This window comes from Humulus lupulus, chromosome X, assembly GCF_963169125.1.
Source record: "Humulus lupulus chromosome X, drHumLupu1.1, whole genome shotgun sequence".
Lineage (NCBI taxonomy): Eukaryota > Viridiplantae > Streptophyta > Magnoliopsida > Rosales > Cannabaceae > Humulus > Humulus lupulus.
This window is the reverse complement of record NC_084802.1, coordinates 217681777-217699469: the sequence shown is the minus strand read 5'-3', so window position 1 is coordinate 217699469 and position 17693 is coordinate 217681777. Positions and strand designations below refer to the sequence as shown.

The following is a 17693-nucleotide window of genomic DNA, read 5'->3' as shown; positions in this document are numbered from 1 at the left end:
AATTTTTGATTTTGCAGATTGCTGGGGTTTTTTCAATCCGAGGCCTCAGTCTATCAGTCTCATTTCAAGAAGACCTAAAGCACTCCCTTTCCCCTGTTTTGACTTTAAAACTTTTTTGGTTGAGTTTTATGTGTTTTGTCTTTCTGGGATATGATTAGAGTGGTTTTGGCAAAATGCCTCCATTTTTTTATGTTCATTTTCTTGAAATTTCACTTTAGGGCTTGGTTTGAGGAGCAATGAAAGAAGTGAATGGCAGAGTTGAGGCAGGCTTTAGAGCATTCAGAAGACTCAATAGGGTTTGTCCTTTTGCTTTTGCTAACTTTCTATTTCAATCTTGTTAAAATTAAAAGAAATATGTTGACACAAAAAGATGTAATGTGTATATATTCAGTCTCCTTTTGAGCCAAACTTCTCTTAGCACTCATAGTTCACAAATCACTTATCATTTTTGGTATTCTGCTTAAACACAGTCTTAGTTATATTGTCAAAATGAGCTTAAGTGGTAATACAGAGATCTAATCAAGCCTTTAAATAGAAGCATGAATTCTTAATTACCATATAAGAGGATGTGGAACTAGTTTTCGTTGGAAATAGAAAGAGTGTGCCATATAGCACGCTTGAATTCATAGCACGAGCCATATGACATTTAGATCAATTGCATTTACTTGATGATTTTGATGAACAATATTTTTGGGTGACATGCACTTCTTTAACATAGTGATGATGTTAGCATGAAACATTATTTCGATGGTATAGGCATTTTCAAATGAGTTACTAAATCAAAATATCTAAGCTATTTGTAAACCTGTATGTAAGAGATATATGTATACTTGCATTTTATAAATTACAATAACTAAGGTTGCTTGAGACAGTGTTTAGAGAGAGTACTATTTAGAATGATTTAAGCATAACAATCCAAATAGGATTTTCTTGTGTTTGCATATATTTTTTATTATTTTAAATTATGAAATTTGGTTTATAGAAATACAGATGGAAATGGAAATAGAAGTTGAGATTTTTTTTCCCCTTAATAAAATTGACTATTAACTTATCAAGAAGTTGAGTATCCTAAATGTTATAAACAGTTTAAGGTTCAGATTTTAATTTAAAAAATCTAAATAATTTGATCAGAAAAGTACTTCATAACCTTACAAATGTGTGTTCCATATCTTGAGGAGAACTCCTCCCTTTCAACAAAATAGCTTAACTCAAAATTGTACAAAGTTACAAAACTTAATTTTTTTTTTGAAAGAAAGGCCAATCAATAGTATCTTTGGGACTACAACAAAAGTTCAAAAATGGTCTTACCTTTACTTAGCATGGCTGCTGAAATTAGCTTGACTTAGCATGGCTTGAAATTTATATATTTGGTCTTTGATTATAAGCCCTGTTTATTTTATAAAACAATATGCACCTTCTTTGAAATTAGTTTGACTTAGCATGGCTTGAAATCATTAGTAGCTAAATTTTGCAAAATAAAATGATTGAAACTTTATTTTTAGCTACCAAAAAATTAGTAGGTAAATGTTTTTTCTTTGCTACCAAAAGAAAATTAGTAGCTAAAATAATAAATTAGCTACTAATAATTTTGGTAGTAGAATTAATTAGTCTTATTATTTTAGAATTAGCAACTAAATTATTTGGCTACCATAATTTAGTAGAGCAGCATTGTTATTAGTATTAAGTTGCTCAAATAATGTTTATTTTAGTATTTTAGTAGCTGAATTTAAGATAGAATGAGCGGAAATGATGGTGATTATGAAAATGATGATTTTTTTGGACATTTGAGTTGGAATATGTTTCGTTATGTTAAGTTTGAACCATTAATGAATATAGTTTATGATTTTAAGACTCGTAACAAGTAATTTCATGAATTTTATGGTTTTATTGTATCATTTAATTTTAATTTTGTATTAATCTTTTAGGTATTGATTATATTCTTTTGGTTGTGGATCGAATTGGCAAGGAGCATTGCAAAGTTAATTAACTTGATTATTAATAGCAAGAGGTACGGAAGTATGTTCTCTTAACTCTTTTATTAATATCATACAAATGTGAGAGGAGTTTAAATATCTTAAATATTCATTCATAGAGAAGTAGGTTATGAGATTAAAATTGTGTGCCGTGGTGATAACGGAAGGTTGAAAACTTGTGTGTCTTAGAGAAGTAGGTTTTGGAAAATTTGTTTGTGTGTTGCAGTGATATAAGGATGAAAACTTATTGTGTGTTGTTTGAATTTTTTTACTTGGTATTGATAGATGGTTAGGTAAGCTTTTATATGGGAAATGATGTCAGATTTTATCTAGAATTATAAGCTAACATCTTCTTACAAATAAATTGTGTTTGCTTGAATTGGTTTGATTATATTGATAGATATCTCGCCTGGGGTGTGAATAAGGGTAGTTTTCACGTCCCCAACCTTAGGATTTGAATAATAAACCATTATACATATGAGTTGTGATTGGAAAAACGTATAATCTGATAATGCCTCCATGAGTTCTAAGTCAAATATAATTACCCAAAACATCATAAATATAATTACCCAAAACAATAGCTTGGTTTCCCTCCCCTGACATTTGAGTAAGCATTTGATCATTTGAGTAAGCATTTAAATAAATAATTATTTCAAGGACTATGTTTAAGGGCCCTAATATATAGGAAATGTGTACTTTGATCATTTTGACTTATAGATATGGCACAAGAATCAAGTTGTATTTAGTTGAACACACATAATAATCCCATACTAAAGCATACAAGAACTCCAAGTTTTCAAAACATGCCTTCCCATCAAGAGTGACTTCACAAAGAGTTGAGCATGAGATCTATTTTATCTATTCTTTTGAACAAATTATCACACATATTCAACCATCCCTGATATGATTGATATTTGAAAAAATGTGCCATTAATATCTAGTACAGTAGCTTTCAAATGATTGTAAAATTACAAGCAAAGATGAAGAACACACATACATAAATTCAGAGAAGTCAAAAAAGAAAATTTATAACAAGTCTTGATCTTGATCCTCATTTTAGTAGTTCATAATTTAGTGACTCATTCATATTAATTTGATTGAATCCCTCCATTTGTTCTCTTCATTCCCACTTAGATAACGACTTAAATACACCGCATAGCTTCAATTTTTCCATTGAGAATGCAACAAGAAAATATGTAAAAAAATCAGAACATGATGTTTAAAGATTTTTCTACTAACAGTAGGACATTATAAATATATAATAGTGTTTAAAAGTAGTGTTTGAGAGAACTCAATCCAAAACAATAGCTTGGTTTCCCTCCCCTGACATTTGAGTAAGCATTTGATCATTTGAGTATGCATTTAAATAAATAATTGTTTCAAGGACTAAGTTTAAAGGCCCTAATACATAGGAAATGTGTACTTTGATCGTTTTGACTTGTAGATATGGCACAAGAATCGGGTTGTATTTAGTTGAACACACATAATAATCCCATACTAAAGCATACAAGAACTCCAAGTTTCCAAAACATGCCTTCCCATCAAGAGTCTTTTTTTTATAAATAATGCATCGTTGCTCACATATATATAATGATCTCATGAGCTTAATTCATGACAATTATTCAAGCTAAAATCGAGTCTTCTATCTCAGACATCTCTTCAGACAGCTGCAATTTGGTCCATTGTGTGCGCATTGTTATCACCATGAGTGTGATTGCTTGGCACGATAGACCACATATCAAACCAATCCATAAGCCCTGTACCCAAACAAAAATAGAGATTGCTGGACTCATTCATCACACTATAAATATATATATGCACTTGATTCATTATATTACCAATAACAAAAATAAACAAGCAAAAAAGCAATTAATAATATATAAATATATGTTTACCTTGACATATAATTCAAATTTAAATGCAAGGATGGCTGCAACAGTCATGCCAATGATATAAAATGGTGCCAAGTTCACATAAATAGCTATGTGCTGCCAACCACATGCTCTGGCCACACCTTCAATTAGTGAAGCAATATATCTTAATCACATAACCTAAAAAAATACATACCAAATTAGAAACTTCCCTTGTTTTTTTTCTTTCTTCAGCCTAATTAATTATCTCTATTAATTATCTCTGTTATCTTCTCTTAATTATTAACTACCCAAAACAGTAAATATAATAGAGTTTTACAATGTCAAAAATAAAAACCAACTCTAGAGCAAACATGCCCACTTGAAACAATGACCCATTCACTTTCTTTTAAAAACATTCCAAGCAATAAACTGCTTGAAAATGTACCTCACATTAACTATGAATTAAAGTCTGAGTAAGATACTCCAACAAGTCATCTTTGGTTTATTCAATTCCACCAAGGTATGGCATGGAGAGACCTGAAATTCTCTTTTAATATGACTTGAAATTCAACCAAGGCATATATGAAAGTATTGAAAGGATTTGTAGCAAATTATGCACGGCCAGAAGGATGTATTGCAAATCGCTATCTTGCTATTGAATGTGTACACTTTTGTGAAACCTTCTTAAAGCAAAATGATAATCAAGATAGTACATTACTAGAAGAAAATCCACTATCAGCAGCAGAGTGCTTTGACCTTGACCGATTGAACTTGGCAGTAGCGCATCGGTATGTGTTGTTTAACTCAGATATTGTAGAACCATTTCTCAATGCCTATATGGATGAGCTGAAAGAAAGGCACTCAAATATGAATAACAATCAAACTTTGTTGTGGAATCGACATTCTGAAGAGTTCCCGTTATGGTTTTATGAAAAGGTTGTATTCTATTGCCAAGATAAAAGTTTACGTTTTGTTTCAGTGTACAAATTTCTTACAAGTATATTTTTATTTTCGGATTTCTAACTTGAACAAAGTAGATGACATGTTAGCTCAATTGGCTGAAGGTCCAAGTCGCGGTGTCACTTCCTATAAAGGGTACATGATTAATGGAATTCGATTCCATAAAAAAGGAGTTGAAAAAACAACTCAAAACAGCGGTGTACACTTGGAAGCACATGACAGTGAGCAATTGAATGATAAAGAAGAGTATTTTGGTGTTATCAAGGATATAATTATGCTTGATTATCGTACTTTTAAGGTGCCATTGTTTTGGTACGATTGGGCGAATATTTGAATGGGTGTTAAGAAGTTGAAGTTCTATACGCTTGTAAATTTTAATATAGGACAATCTCAATCCATTAGGGATCCATTTGTATTAGCTTCACAAGTGAAAAAAGCTTTTTATGCAAGGGAGAATGAGTCAAGTAATTGGTATATAGCTTTAAAGGATTCAAATAGAGGGTGTTTTGGACTTGAATCCAATGAAGAAAATTGAGTTTTTTGTTGTTTCTTATGTACTTTGAATGAAACAAATTTGCTTACACTTTTTGTATGTAATTTTGGTGTATTATTACTCTTTTGTTGAATGAAACAAATCTAGTTTTATTACTCTCTATGGTGTACTTTATGATTTTATTTTACTTTGAATGAAACAATTCTGGTTTTATGGTTTTGGTGTATGTTTATTACTCTTTGGTGATCTGCATTTCTGATTTATATTCTTATGTTATCTTTCTTTTTATATTGCAGTAATTTCAACTTGAAAAATGAGTACATAACGAAGATCTCCAAAAAAAACACCTTCGTCCAGGTGCTTTATTCAATTTTGTGGCCAAAAATCGAAAAGCATCATTGAAGACTCAAGCTGATTGGGACGATACGTTGCTTGGAAGCCCTGTTTTAAAGAAAAAGAGTGTTCTTCATAGGTTTTCTGCACCTGTTAGAGTTGTAATTTACTCACCACCTGCTCTTACTACTAGAGCAACAACTCATCGTATGGTCTATAATACAGAGCCAGATCCAAATGATGATGTGGAAGACATGGAGATGTCACTTAGAAGTTCAAAAACTAGAAGATCTCTTAATTATGAAGTAGATAAGGTAGTTGATAGTGTTTGTGAAAAGGGAGTAAGGGAGGAACATGAAGAGATAGCTGATGAGGAAAGGGTTGGTGCAGAATTTGAAGAAGGGGCTGCTGCAGAATGTGAAGAAGTGGCTGCTGCAGAATGTGAAGAAGTGGCTAAGGTAGAACTTAAACAACCTCTTAGAAAATCTGTTAGATTACAAAAAACAACCGATGAGTCAAATCAAACTGAGATTGAAGAAATACCTCAAGATGTAGATGCGAATGTAATGAACTTAGCCAAGAAGACAAGGGGAAAAACTCTATTGGAAAATCTTACCAAGAGGAACAATGACTTAAGGATAATAAATTGGAATGAAAAAGGGCAACCAGTTGATACTAACTCAGTGCAATTTTCTTCTTTTGTGGGCGCTCTTGTGCGAGAGGTTGTTTCTTACACTATTTCAGATTGGAGGAAAGTTTCACCACTCATGAGAGATGTTCTTTGGGCATCTATTCAGGTAGAATTACAAGTTTTATGACTGTATTTTTTTTTATATATTCAACTCTACACTTAAACATATAATATATTATTCTATATTCTATTATAGGCACAATATGACTTACATGATGATTGGCAAAAAAAGATGTGCTTTGAAATGATGGTAGAACTATGGAGATCTGGGAAATCTAGAGTTGTAAAGGATATTATCAATGCAAAAAATGAGAGTGAACGACTAGCCTTAAAGTCGGATTGCATAAAAAGTGACGTAGAATGGAGAGCATTTGTTGCCAAAAAAATTAGTAAAGAACATTTGATAAAAAATATGATGTAAGAAGTGATGTTGCTAGTGTTGTGAAAATTAATATACGCAAGTATACGCAATCGTCAAACAAGTAATAAAGTGATAAGTAAGATCGTCTCCACAGGGATTGCAAGTCAAATTTAATGTAAAACCAATTATTTAATAATTTGGAATTTTAAGAAAATAAATAGATTGGATGCTGTGAACTAAAATAAAATGATTAAACTGGAATCAAGATTAAAATATTGCTACAAACGCTGGAAAATTAACTGCAAGAAAAAGTATCTATGGAATGATAGACTTGAATAGCTAAATCCCCCCTATGTTTTATCTGCCCAGTTGTTACAGCATTACTTCAGAAAAACGCACAGAGTTAACTAGAATTCCTTACAAGCCCATGAGATTTTTCCAAAACTCATGAAATAAGTTCTATCATCTAACCCAATATATTCCTATATTAAATCAGATTCAAGAACATAATTTAAGCATCAATTCTCAAAGTTATGCAAGGTAGTAAAATATTCCTATTCTACTTACTAAGAACAACCTAGAAAATGGGTGTTCTCTTGCATCATTCAAGTACCACTACTAGATTTAACCTTTCCAGTATTAAATCCAACTTAATAACCTGCCATTAATTTCCAAACAACAACAGTAAATAAACATGAAGCTCACTTGAATGAACAATGACAATTTAGCTTAAGTAATGCATTCAAATTTAAAATACATGACAAAATGGGTTTTTAACCATTCAAGTCTCAAAAGTTTAGCTCATAACTAAAGTAGCAGACATAAACCAAAATAGAAAATTAATATCCATGAGTGCTAGAATAGCTATGCAAAATAAGAAAATACAAAATAGAGAAGAAAGGAAGAAATGAGAACAAAGCCTAGATTTATGGTGTTGTAGGTTGGATCTTCTTGTCCTTATCTTCCTCATTCAATTCCTTGTGTTTCCTTCTTTTTCTTCTTCTTCTTCATGCTCTTTTTTTCTGCAACTTTTCTCCCCCAATCGCAGCCCCATTTGTGTGTATTGATATTTATGTGGTGGCTGGTGGAACTCTGGTTCAGTGTGTGGGAGCTGGATGAATGGGTCCTTGAGTGCTTCGGAATGGTGAGGCAGAGATGCGGATTCTTCGGCCGTTTCGGATGCTGGCTGGATTCGTGGGTTGGAGATGGTGGAGGTGCGGCTGTGCGAGGGTCGTGGGTCTGAACGGGCTGATGGGTCAACGAGGGTGGTTCAGATGAGGTGGTTTCGTGGTGTCGTGGTGGCTGGTGGTGATGATGGTGGGATGGGACGGCGGAGTACTGGCGTTGTTGATGGTGTGGTGGGGGCGGCGGCTAGGGCATAGACAAATATGGTGGGGTTGAAGATGATGATATGGGGCCCTATGTGGATTATAAAAATAAGGAAATTGGACTTTCTTTTTGTCTTTTTCGGCCTTTATGTTGCTTTTTGTACAGAAGGGTCAATTGTAAATGCTCGGCCTTTGTACCCCTTTTTCAGCCCTTTTGTTTTTCTTTTATCCCAAGTTGATACAACATTTCCACAGCATAGCATCGTGCCCTTGTGATTGCTGCCCAAAATGCTAAAGGAGTGATGTAACAACTGGGCAGACCCCCACCAATCCAGAAAACTTCTATGCCCGCACTCTGTGCTTCATTCAACTCCCAGCTTTTAAACCTTCTTGCTCACCTGCATTCAAGTGTTCCCAACAGAAAAAACTTCTTAGTACCTCCATGGAAAACAGTTCATATACATGTATAATATATATATAGTTCTTTTTTTTTTTACTACATATATATATATTTATATTTCCTTAAAAAGGGTATACACCCAAAACTTAGTTACATTTATTGTCTATTTACAATCAGTTTCTTTTTTTTTTTTCTGGGTTGCCCACATGTGTTACATTCAATACATGGCAACCCCTAGCGTCTCCCTTCAAACGTCCGTCAAGCTGATGGAGGTCTTTTCTCTGTCGACCTCCCCACCCCAGTAGTGTTTCAGCCTCTGCCCATTAACTTTGAACTCCCTCTCGGACTGATCTTCTCGAACTGTAACAGCTCCGAAAGGGTACACTTCAACCACTGTAAACGGGCCAGACCAGCGGGACTTGAGCTTCCCAGGGAACAACTTCAACCGTGAGTTAAACAGCAGTACTTTCTAGCCTTTCTCAAACACCCACTCTTGAATTTTCTGGTCATGCCACCGTTTAGTCTTCTCTTTGTACAGCTTGGCATTTTCATAGGCAAATAGCCGCAGCTCTTCTAGCTCATTCAGCTGCATTTTTCATGCTTCTCCAGCAGCTAAAAGATCCATATTCAACTTCTTCAATGCACAAAATACCTTGTGCTCCAATTCCACGGGAAGATGACAAGCCTTCCCAAAGACTAGGCGATATGGTGACATACCCAATGGGGTTTTGAAAGCTGTTCTATACGTCCAAAGAGCGTCATCTAACCGCTGTGACCAGTCCTTCCGACTAGGATTTACCACCTTCTCCAAAATCCCCTTTATCTCTCTGTTGGAGATTTCCGCTTGCCCGTTTATTTGAGGGTGATAAGCAGTGGCGATCTTGTGCTTGACACTGTATTTGGCTAACAAAGCAGCCAATATTTTGTTGACAAAATGGGTTCCTTCATCACTGATCAAAGCTCGTGGAGTCCCAAAACGTGTGAACACATGCTTATGTAAAAACTTCATCACCACTTTAGAGTCATTGGTAGGACTCGCCACTGCCTCCACCCATTTAGACACATAGTCTACTGCCACCAAGATGTACAGATTTCCAAATGACTGTGGAAATGGCCCCATAAAGTCAATTCCCCATACATCAAACAACTCAACTTCCAGGATGCAGTTCAGAGGCATTTCGTTTCTTGCTGAAATGTTTCCCACACGCTGGCAGCGATCACACTTCTTAGCAAACTCATGGGCGTCTTTAAAAATAGATGGCCAATAATATCCGGATTGAAAAACTTTAGCTGCTGTCCGCTGTCCACCGAAATGGCCACCATATGGAGCTGAGTGGTAGTGTTCTAAGATGCTGGACACTTCATTTTCAGGCACACAACGCCTCATTATCTGGTCGGGACATTGTTTATACAGGTATGACATCGTGGAAGAACTTTTTTAGCTGCTGCTTGTTTAAATCTGGGGGCTGTAATCCACTCACCAAATAGTTCACCACATCAGCATACCAAGGAAAATTATCCTGGGTTATAACCAGCAGCTGTTCATCTGGGAATGAGTCTTGAATTTGCATTTCTTCCTTGTTGTCAACACTTGGTTCCAGCCGAGACAAGTGATCAGCCACTTGGTTCTCGGTACCCTTTCGATCGCGGATTTCAAGATCAAATTCTTCCAACAATAATACCCAACGAATTAGTCTTGGTTTGGAATCTTTCTTGGCTATTAGGTACTTAATTGCTGAATGGTTAGTGTACACTATCACCTTTGTGCCCACCAGATAAGATCTGAATTTTTCAAATGCGAAAACAACAGCCAGCAGCTCATTTTCAGTGGTGGAGTAATTAATTTGAGCATCAATCAACGTCTTACTGGCATAATAAATTGAGTGAAAAATCTTTCCTCTTCGCTGCCCAAGGACTGCCCCAATAGCGAAATCACTCGCGTCACACATGAGTTCAAAAGGTAAGGACCAATCGGGAGCTGCGATCACTGGAGCAGTTATTAGAGCTATTTTCAACTTCAAAAATGCTTCATGACACTCAGCAGTAAATTCAAACTGGCAGTTTAGTTCCAGTAGTGAACAAAGAGGCTTTGACACCTTTGAGAAATCCTTGATAAACCGCCTATAGAACCCAGCGTGTCCCAAAAAACTTCTTATCCCTTTTACAGTCGTTGGTGGTGGTAAATTTTCAATTACGTCCAGCTTCGCTTTATCTACCTCAATTCCTTTTTTAGATACTTTATGACCCAACACTATGCCCTCTTTCACCATAAAATGGCATTTTTCCCAGTTGAGGACTAAGTGGGTTTCTTCACACCTTGATAAAACCTGCTCCAAATTAGACAAACAGGTATCAAAAGAATCACCATAAACTGAAAAGTCGTCCATAAAAATTTCCAAAATACTTTCCGCCATATCGGAAAAGATCGCCATCATACACCTTTGAAAGGTGGCTGGCGCGTTGCATAAACCAAACGGCATTCTTCTAAAGGCGAAAGTGCCGTAGGGGCAGGTAAATGTGGTTTTCTCCTGGTCTTCCGGGGCTATGGAAATCTGGTTATAACCTGAATAACCATCAAGAAAACAGAAAAATTCTTTCCCAGCCAAGCGGTCTAACATTTGAGCAATAAACGACAGCGGAAAATGATCCTTCCGTGTGGCTTTGTTAAGCTTCCGGTAATCCATATACACTCTCCAACCAGTCACCGTTCTTGTGGGAATCAACTCATTGTTGTCATTGGTCACAACTGTAACTCCTCCTTTTTTAGGCACGCACTAAACTAGGCTAACTCAAGAGCTGTCTGAAATAGGATAGACAATGCCGTAATCCAGCCACTTTATCACCTCCTTTCGAACAACTTTCTTCATAACTGGATTCAGCCTCCTTTGTTGCTCAACAGAATTGCTACAACCAGACTCCAGCAGAATTTTATGCATACACAGTGTTGGGCTAATACCTTGTATATCAACCATAGTCCAGCCGATTGCTTTCTTGTATTTCTTCAATAATTCCAGCAAAGAATCCTCAGCTTCAGCCTCTAAACATGAAGAAATAATTACTGGAAGTGTGTCATTGTCCCCCAAATAAGCATATTTCAAGTGGCTGGGCAGCGGCTTTAATTCCAGCTTCAGTGGTTCTTGGATGGATGGTTTTGGAGGCTTAAAGTTTCCTTCAGACAGATTTAAAGACTCAGAATACTTGCTGAAATTCCTGGCTGGTTTATGTGACTCTACCCAAGTAACTTGAGACTCCTCTTCACTGCTAGAATCTTCATCATCTTCAAAAATCTTCATCCCCAAATTAGTTGTGCAAATTTCCTTGTTGAAAGTTTCAGCCACAAGTGTCTCAATTACACTTAAACTAGAGCATTCTTCAATTTCATCCGGAAACTTCATGGCTTTGAACACACTAAATGTAACTTGTTGATCATTCACCCTCATGGTGAGTTCACCATTTTGCACATCAATCAACGTCCGTCCTGTGGCAAGAAACGATTTCCCCAAAATAATGGGTACTTCTCGATCCGCTTCATAATCAAGAATAATGAAGTCGGCTGGGAATATAAACTTGTCAACCTGTACTAACACGTCCTCAATCTTCCCTTCTGGATGAGCCATGGATCTGTCCACTAACTGCAATGTAACTGTGGTGGGCCGAGCTTCACCAATACCCAGCTTCTTGAAAATAGACATAGGCATTAGATTAATACTAGCGCCCAAATCGCATAACGCTCTTCCCACATCTCTTCCACCAATAGAACATGGGATCGTAAAACTGCCTGGATCTTTTAATTTTGGAGGGATTTTACTTTTCAACATAGCACTGCAACCTTCTGTGAGAGCAACAGTTTCAAACTCTCCCAGCCTCCTTTTTTTCATCAAAATATCTTTTAGAAACTTACGTAATTTGGCATTTGCTCCAATGCTTCCACTAAGGGAATATTGATATGGAGTTGTTTCAGTACATCCAGAAACTTCCTGAACTGCCCATCTTGCTGCTGTTTTCTAAAACGTTGAGGAAATGGTGGGGGCGGCTTGTGCAACGTCTTTACTGGAACAGATTGCTGACCCAATGCTGTATCAACTGGGCCAGTTTCAATAGCTTCACTTGCTGATTTTTGACTAGATTCTCCCTCTGTTTGGATTGAAGTGGGCTCCCTACTGCCCTTTGTTTTCTCCTCATCATTTTCCAGAATTTTTCCACTTCGTAAATTAATTGCCTTGCAATGTTCTTTACCATCCCTCCGCAGATTCTCAGTGTCAATAGGCAAAGAACCTTGTGGCCTATTTTTCAGATCATTAGCCAGTTGCCCAAACTGCATTTCCAGGTTACGAAGAGACGCTGCTTGGCTCTGAATCACCACATCATTCTTTGCCATATAATCCCTCATTAAACTCTCCAAAGAACTAGATTGAGAGCCTTGAGATTGGTGAGGTTGCTGAGCCCTTGGTTGTTGAGAAAAACCTGGCGGAAATGACTGTTTCCCTTGTGCTGGCGCTCCTCTGGAACTTGCTCCTTGACCCCCCCCCCCCCAAGACAGATTCGGATGCTGCCTCCAAGCTGGATTATACAAATTTGAGTATGGGCTATTGTTGCGATTGTAATTCTGGTTACCCACATAACAAACTGCAGCTGGGTTGGACGGGCAGTTTTCAAACATATGCCCATCTCCACAATACACACAGGAAATGTCTCCACTTTGAATAGCGGCAGCTGGCTGAATGTTGCCTCCCAAACTCAGATTTTTCAAAATATTGGTCATTGATGCCATTTGAGCTGTCAAAGCCGTTAAGGCATCTACTTCAAGAACCCCTGCCACTTTCCTACATGTCAAAGCTCTCGTGTTGGACCATTGATAATTGTTGCTTGCAATTCTCTCCAAAATTTCAAATGCTTCATTATAAGACTTGGACAAAATAGCACCATTGGCCGAGGCATCTAACACCATTCTAGAAGCTGCATTGAGGCCATTATAGAAGGTCTCCATCTGTATACAGTGCGGGATGCCGTGGTGTGGACACTTCCACAAAAGCTCTTTAAATCTCTCCCACGCATCACTGGTAGATTCATCTTCAAGCTGCTGGAAAGACATAATTTCACTTCTGAATTTTGCATTTCTGGTGGGAGGTAAATATTTTCGTAGAAATTTCTCAGCTAGATCATTCCAATTTGTGACGGAATCAGAAGGCAAAGTGTTGAGCCATGATCTAGCTCGGTCTCTTAACGAGAATGGAAATAGCTTCAACCATAATGCTTCTTCACTCACTCCTTGAAGCTTAAAGGAATCGCTCACCTCCAAGAATGAACGGAGGTGGAGATGAGGATCCTCCGTTGGCATCCCGCTGAACTGCCCCACGGTTTGGAGCATTTGAAACATCACTGGCTTGAGCTCGAATTGAGGTGCTTGTATTTCTGGCCTCACAATGCCTGGATTTAGCTCATTAAACATGGGGGCAGTGTATTCCCGTATTGCTCTGGCTCTGTCATCCGCCAAAATAATGGGATTAGTAACTTGCTGGCCATCCGCCTCATCATCAACACGTTCAGCCATAGTGCCGCAGCTTTTAGCCTGTTGAGCCTTTCTCCTTTTTCTGAAAGTACGTTCGATCTCGGGGTCAATAGGAGCAAGTTCAAAGTCGTCTTGTTTGTTCATGCACTAGATAGACCTGAAAGTATACAGCCAGAACAAACAGATTTAAAAACAACAGAAATAAATTGCAAATTAGTTGATAAAACAGAATTTAATTTTGAATCCCCGGCAACGGCGCCAAAAACTTGTTGCGTAAATTTAAGCAATTAAAATGTGCAAGTATACACAGTCGGCAACGAGTCATATAGTAGTAAGTGAGTATCGTCTCCACAGAGATTTTAAACTAAATAATTGCAAAATCAACTAAAGAACAATTTAAAAATAAAAGAAAAAGAAATTATGAGAATGATTGGAATATGAATCTGAAATTTAATGGGTATACGTAATTTCAATTAAAATAAAATGAAGAACTCAGAAAAAATTAATTCAGAGAAGATCTATGTGAACAATTAGATCTGGATGGCTATTTCCCCTGTATAAATTGCCCAGTTGTTATAGCAATGGTTCAGCAATCAAGCACAGAGTTAACCGATTTCACAAGAGACCAGTAAGCTTTTTCCAAAACCCACTGATATACTTTCACAACTCAATTCAACATATTCCTATATTAAATCAGGTTGCAAAACAGTCATTAAATCACCAAATCTCAGGTTATACAAGGTAGCAAAACATTCCTATTTTACTACTAAGATTTACCTAAAATGGTATTTCTCTTACATCATTTAAGTGGATTCAGCTAGACAAATTCTTTCCAAAATCAGATCTAGCTAGTTAATTGTTAGTTATGGCCAGTAAACAACAATCATTGAGCATAAATTACACTTAAATGAACAATGGCAAAATTACTAAACTCATGCATTGAATCAATACTTCATCATATAGGGTTCATAGCCACCCAAATCTTAAGGAAATTAGTTCATGTCTGAAATCAAGATTACAAAACCAGCTGAAATGAAATCATCCATAATACTCAGTTCACAAATTAGATAATAAGAAGATACACTAGAAAATGAGGAGGGTAGAAGAAAGAGTTAGAAGGATTTTTGTTGTGCTAAATCCTCCTGGCCGTGAGCCTTGTTGACCTTCCTCTTCTGTGTATCCTCTCTGTTTTTCCTCTTTTTTTCTTTGTACTTTTTCTTTCTCTGATGGTGATAGTAAGAATTAGAAATCTCCAAAATGGTACTGCTCTATATTACGGCTGGGTCCTTCCTTTTAGGGTACTTTCTTTACCCTAATTAGATAGCCCATTTCCTTCTTTGGTCCCTCTCTTGCCACCTCAGCCAGCTGACTTATTTCATTAAAATGGATGCCACATAGGCGCTGAGGTAATTACTTAAGTGCAACTGGCTTTTGTCCACGTCATCTGTCTTCTCCACAGGATTGCTATGGGTTTGGCCTACAGCAACGAAACAGCAATGCTCCCCTTTCAGTCCCCGTTTCCTTCTGCTCCTTTTAATTCCCTTTGGCATTTTTAAGTTTCCTTTCCTAAACAACACAGAACAGAAATTTACATAAAATATTTACAAATAATACATCAAATTACCGACTCTCAATATGGACTCGCTACCTAGAACAAAAGGGTAAAAATTAAACAAATTCACAGTAAACACACTTTCATCACTCTTTTCAACTTAAAAACAAGCTCAAAGATCTTAAAAATAACTCTAAATCCTAGAGTTATCAGCTGCCTCTTTTATCTCTGTTGATGTTAAATTAAATACTGTTATGCTTCTTTTACTTATTTATTAAATAGGATATAAGGGCCAAATACCAAGAGAGAAGAAAGAAAGTTGTTCCACACACCTTAAGTCGAAGAGGATATGCTCGAACAATCAATGATATGGTAATAATTAAGTTTTATACTGTTTGTATTTTTGCTTCCATTATTGTAGTCTCTATTTTATAATCTCTATTGTTGTATTGTGTAGAAAAAAGAAAATCAGGATGTTAAAATATCTACAATCGATGCTTTTCGGAGAGCCCATACCAAGAAGAATGGTGAACCTGTAAACCCAACGGCATCTGATATTTTTGTAAGTATTAGTCATTTAATTTTTGTGATTTTATATTTATTTTCCATAATGCATACATTAGTTATAATAATTTATATGCAGGGTTCATTGAATGAGATTCTCCTTGAAGACCCAAAATCTGGAACTACAGACAACGCAGATGAGGATGCCTTGACAAAATTGTTTGGTAACCCAAAATCTGGTCGTTTAATCGGACACGGAAGAGGCGTAACATGGTCGAAGCTAACTGTTGTTAATATGTGTAATAGCAAGATCTCCAAGTTAGAAGAAGAGCAACAGAATATGAAGCTCAAAATGACTGAAATGATGAATCTACTTAAAGAACGCTTGGTGGTAATTCTATCTTGCACTTATAAACCTTAGTTTTCTTTTCTTCCAATGAAACTTATCTTGGTTTTATATTTAGGTTAGTGGTAAAGTGACACCAAGCGAAGGACAGTCTAGCAATGTACCGCAGTCAAACAATATTCATTCCCCTAAGGTAAATTATCAAAGTTGTTATTGTTTTAATCATTCATTTTAGAAGAACAAATACAAAAACTAATATATTGTCTTTAAAATCAATTTGGTAGAGTATTGCACTAGAAAAAAGACATAACTTTATAGAAGGGAAGAATGCTTGCTACTTGCTTGACTGGGCAGATGTAATTGTTGCTGAAGGTTGTTGGGATTCTAGTGATCCAAAGTTAACTGTACATGGAAAGCCTCTTGGACCAGATTTTATGCGAGTATGGGTTGATGCTGATATTGTACCAGAATCTTACTTATTTCGTCCTAATAATGCGATGCTTACAATACAAGAAGCAGTTGGTTCCACAGTTGCATGGCCTTCTAAAAACGTTATTCCAAGAGGTACATTTTCATACTAAAAAAAGAACCAATGTCTTATAATTTAGTGTTTGGTTTCTTTGTTTGCTTTGGTGTAGTTGTGAATTCATTATTTTGTATGTGGTGTCCTCTCTTGGAAATAATTTCCATATCATTTTTCTTGAAGTAATTTGTGATGCTAGATAATAACAATAAAATATTTCTTTGTTTATTTTGCAGATGTGCCAAGCGAAATAGAAAAGGATACTTAATTTTGAAGGCTTTGTGTTGGGCAGTTGTAGAATATTTTGTGCTGAAAGTAGTAACTTTTCAATATGTTGAATATTTAAGACTACTTGAATACTTTAAGAACATTTTGTTGTTGATGACAGTGTTGAATGTTTTAAACTAATTTGTGGATTGTTAATACAATGTTGAATGTTTTTACTTTTTGTTATTTGAAAATCAAGTTCATTTGATGATACTTGTATATATTAGAAAGCTAATTTTAATTATATAAAAAAAATTAAAATATAATAGAATAAATTAGTGTTATATAAATGAATATATAATGAGAATTTAAACTTATCTAAATATTAAAATAATATGAAAAATGTGCTATAATATCTATTACAATAATACTTTTTATAAGTAAAGAATTTTGTTATGCAAACTTCATTATATAACACAAATAATGTGTTTTACTAAAGTGTAGTATAACACAAAAAATGTGTTATACTAAAGTGTAGTATGACACAAATTTATAAGTATTGAAATGTGTTATATAATCGACTATAAATAATGTAATTAAACACTTATCTATTTATTAAAATAACACAGAAAGTGTGTTATCGTTGACAGTATAATAACA

The 17693-nt window shown here is 35.8% G+C and overlaps 1 protein-coding gene, 2 long non-coding RNA genes and 1 other non-coding gene across 4 annotated transcripts; 3 read left to right on the top strand and 1 right to left on the bottom strand.

Annotated features, from left to right (window-relative positions):
• Positions 1–241: 241 nt before the first annotated feature.
• On the top strand, positions 242–2008 carry LOC133803765 (uncharacterized). The gene is made up of 2 exons (XR_009878134.1): positions 242–296; positions 1926–2008. It is a non-coding gene; the product is annotated as an uncharacterized LOC133803765 (long non-coding RNA).
• Positions 2009–12281: 10273 nt separating this feature from the next.
• On the bottom strand, positions 12282–14045 carry LOC133806768 (uncharacterized). Its single transcript, XM_062244858.1, has one exon. The coding sequence runs from the start codon at positions 14043–14045 to the stop codon at positions 12282–12284; it is 1764 nt and encodes a 587-aa protein (XP_062100842.1).
• On the top strand, positions 13396–13502 carry LOC133807807 (small nucleolar RNA R71). The gene has a single exon (XR_009879698.1). It is a non-coding gene; the product is annotated as a small nucleolar RNA R71 (small nucleolar RNA).
• A 2549-nt stretch (positions 14046–16594) lies between the features above and the next one.
• On the top strand, positions 16595–17301 carry LOC133805065 (uncharacterized). Its single transcript, XR_009878820.1, has 2 exons — positions 16595–16867; positions 17063–17301. It is a non-coding gene; the product is annotated as an uncharacterized LOC133805065 (long non-coding RNA).
• The last annotated feature ends 392 nt before the right edge of the window (positions 17302–17693 follow it).

What these genes read in the sequence shown, in the direction of transcription:
- LOC133806768 (XM_062244858.1), bottom strand. Translation starts at nt 14,045, where the DNA reads ATGAACAAACAAGACGACTTTGAACTTGCTCCTATTGACCCCGAGATC.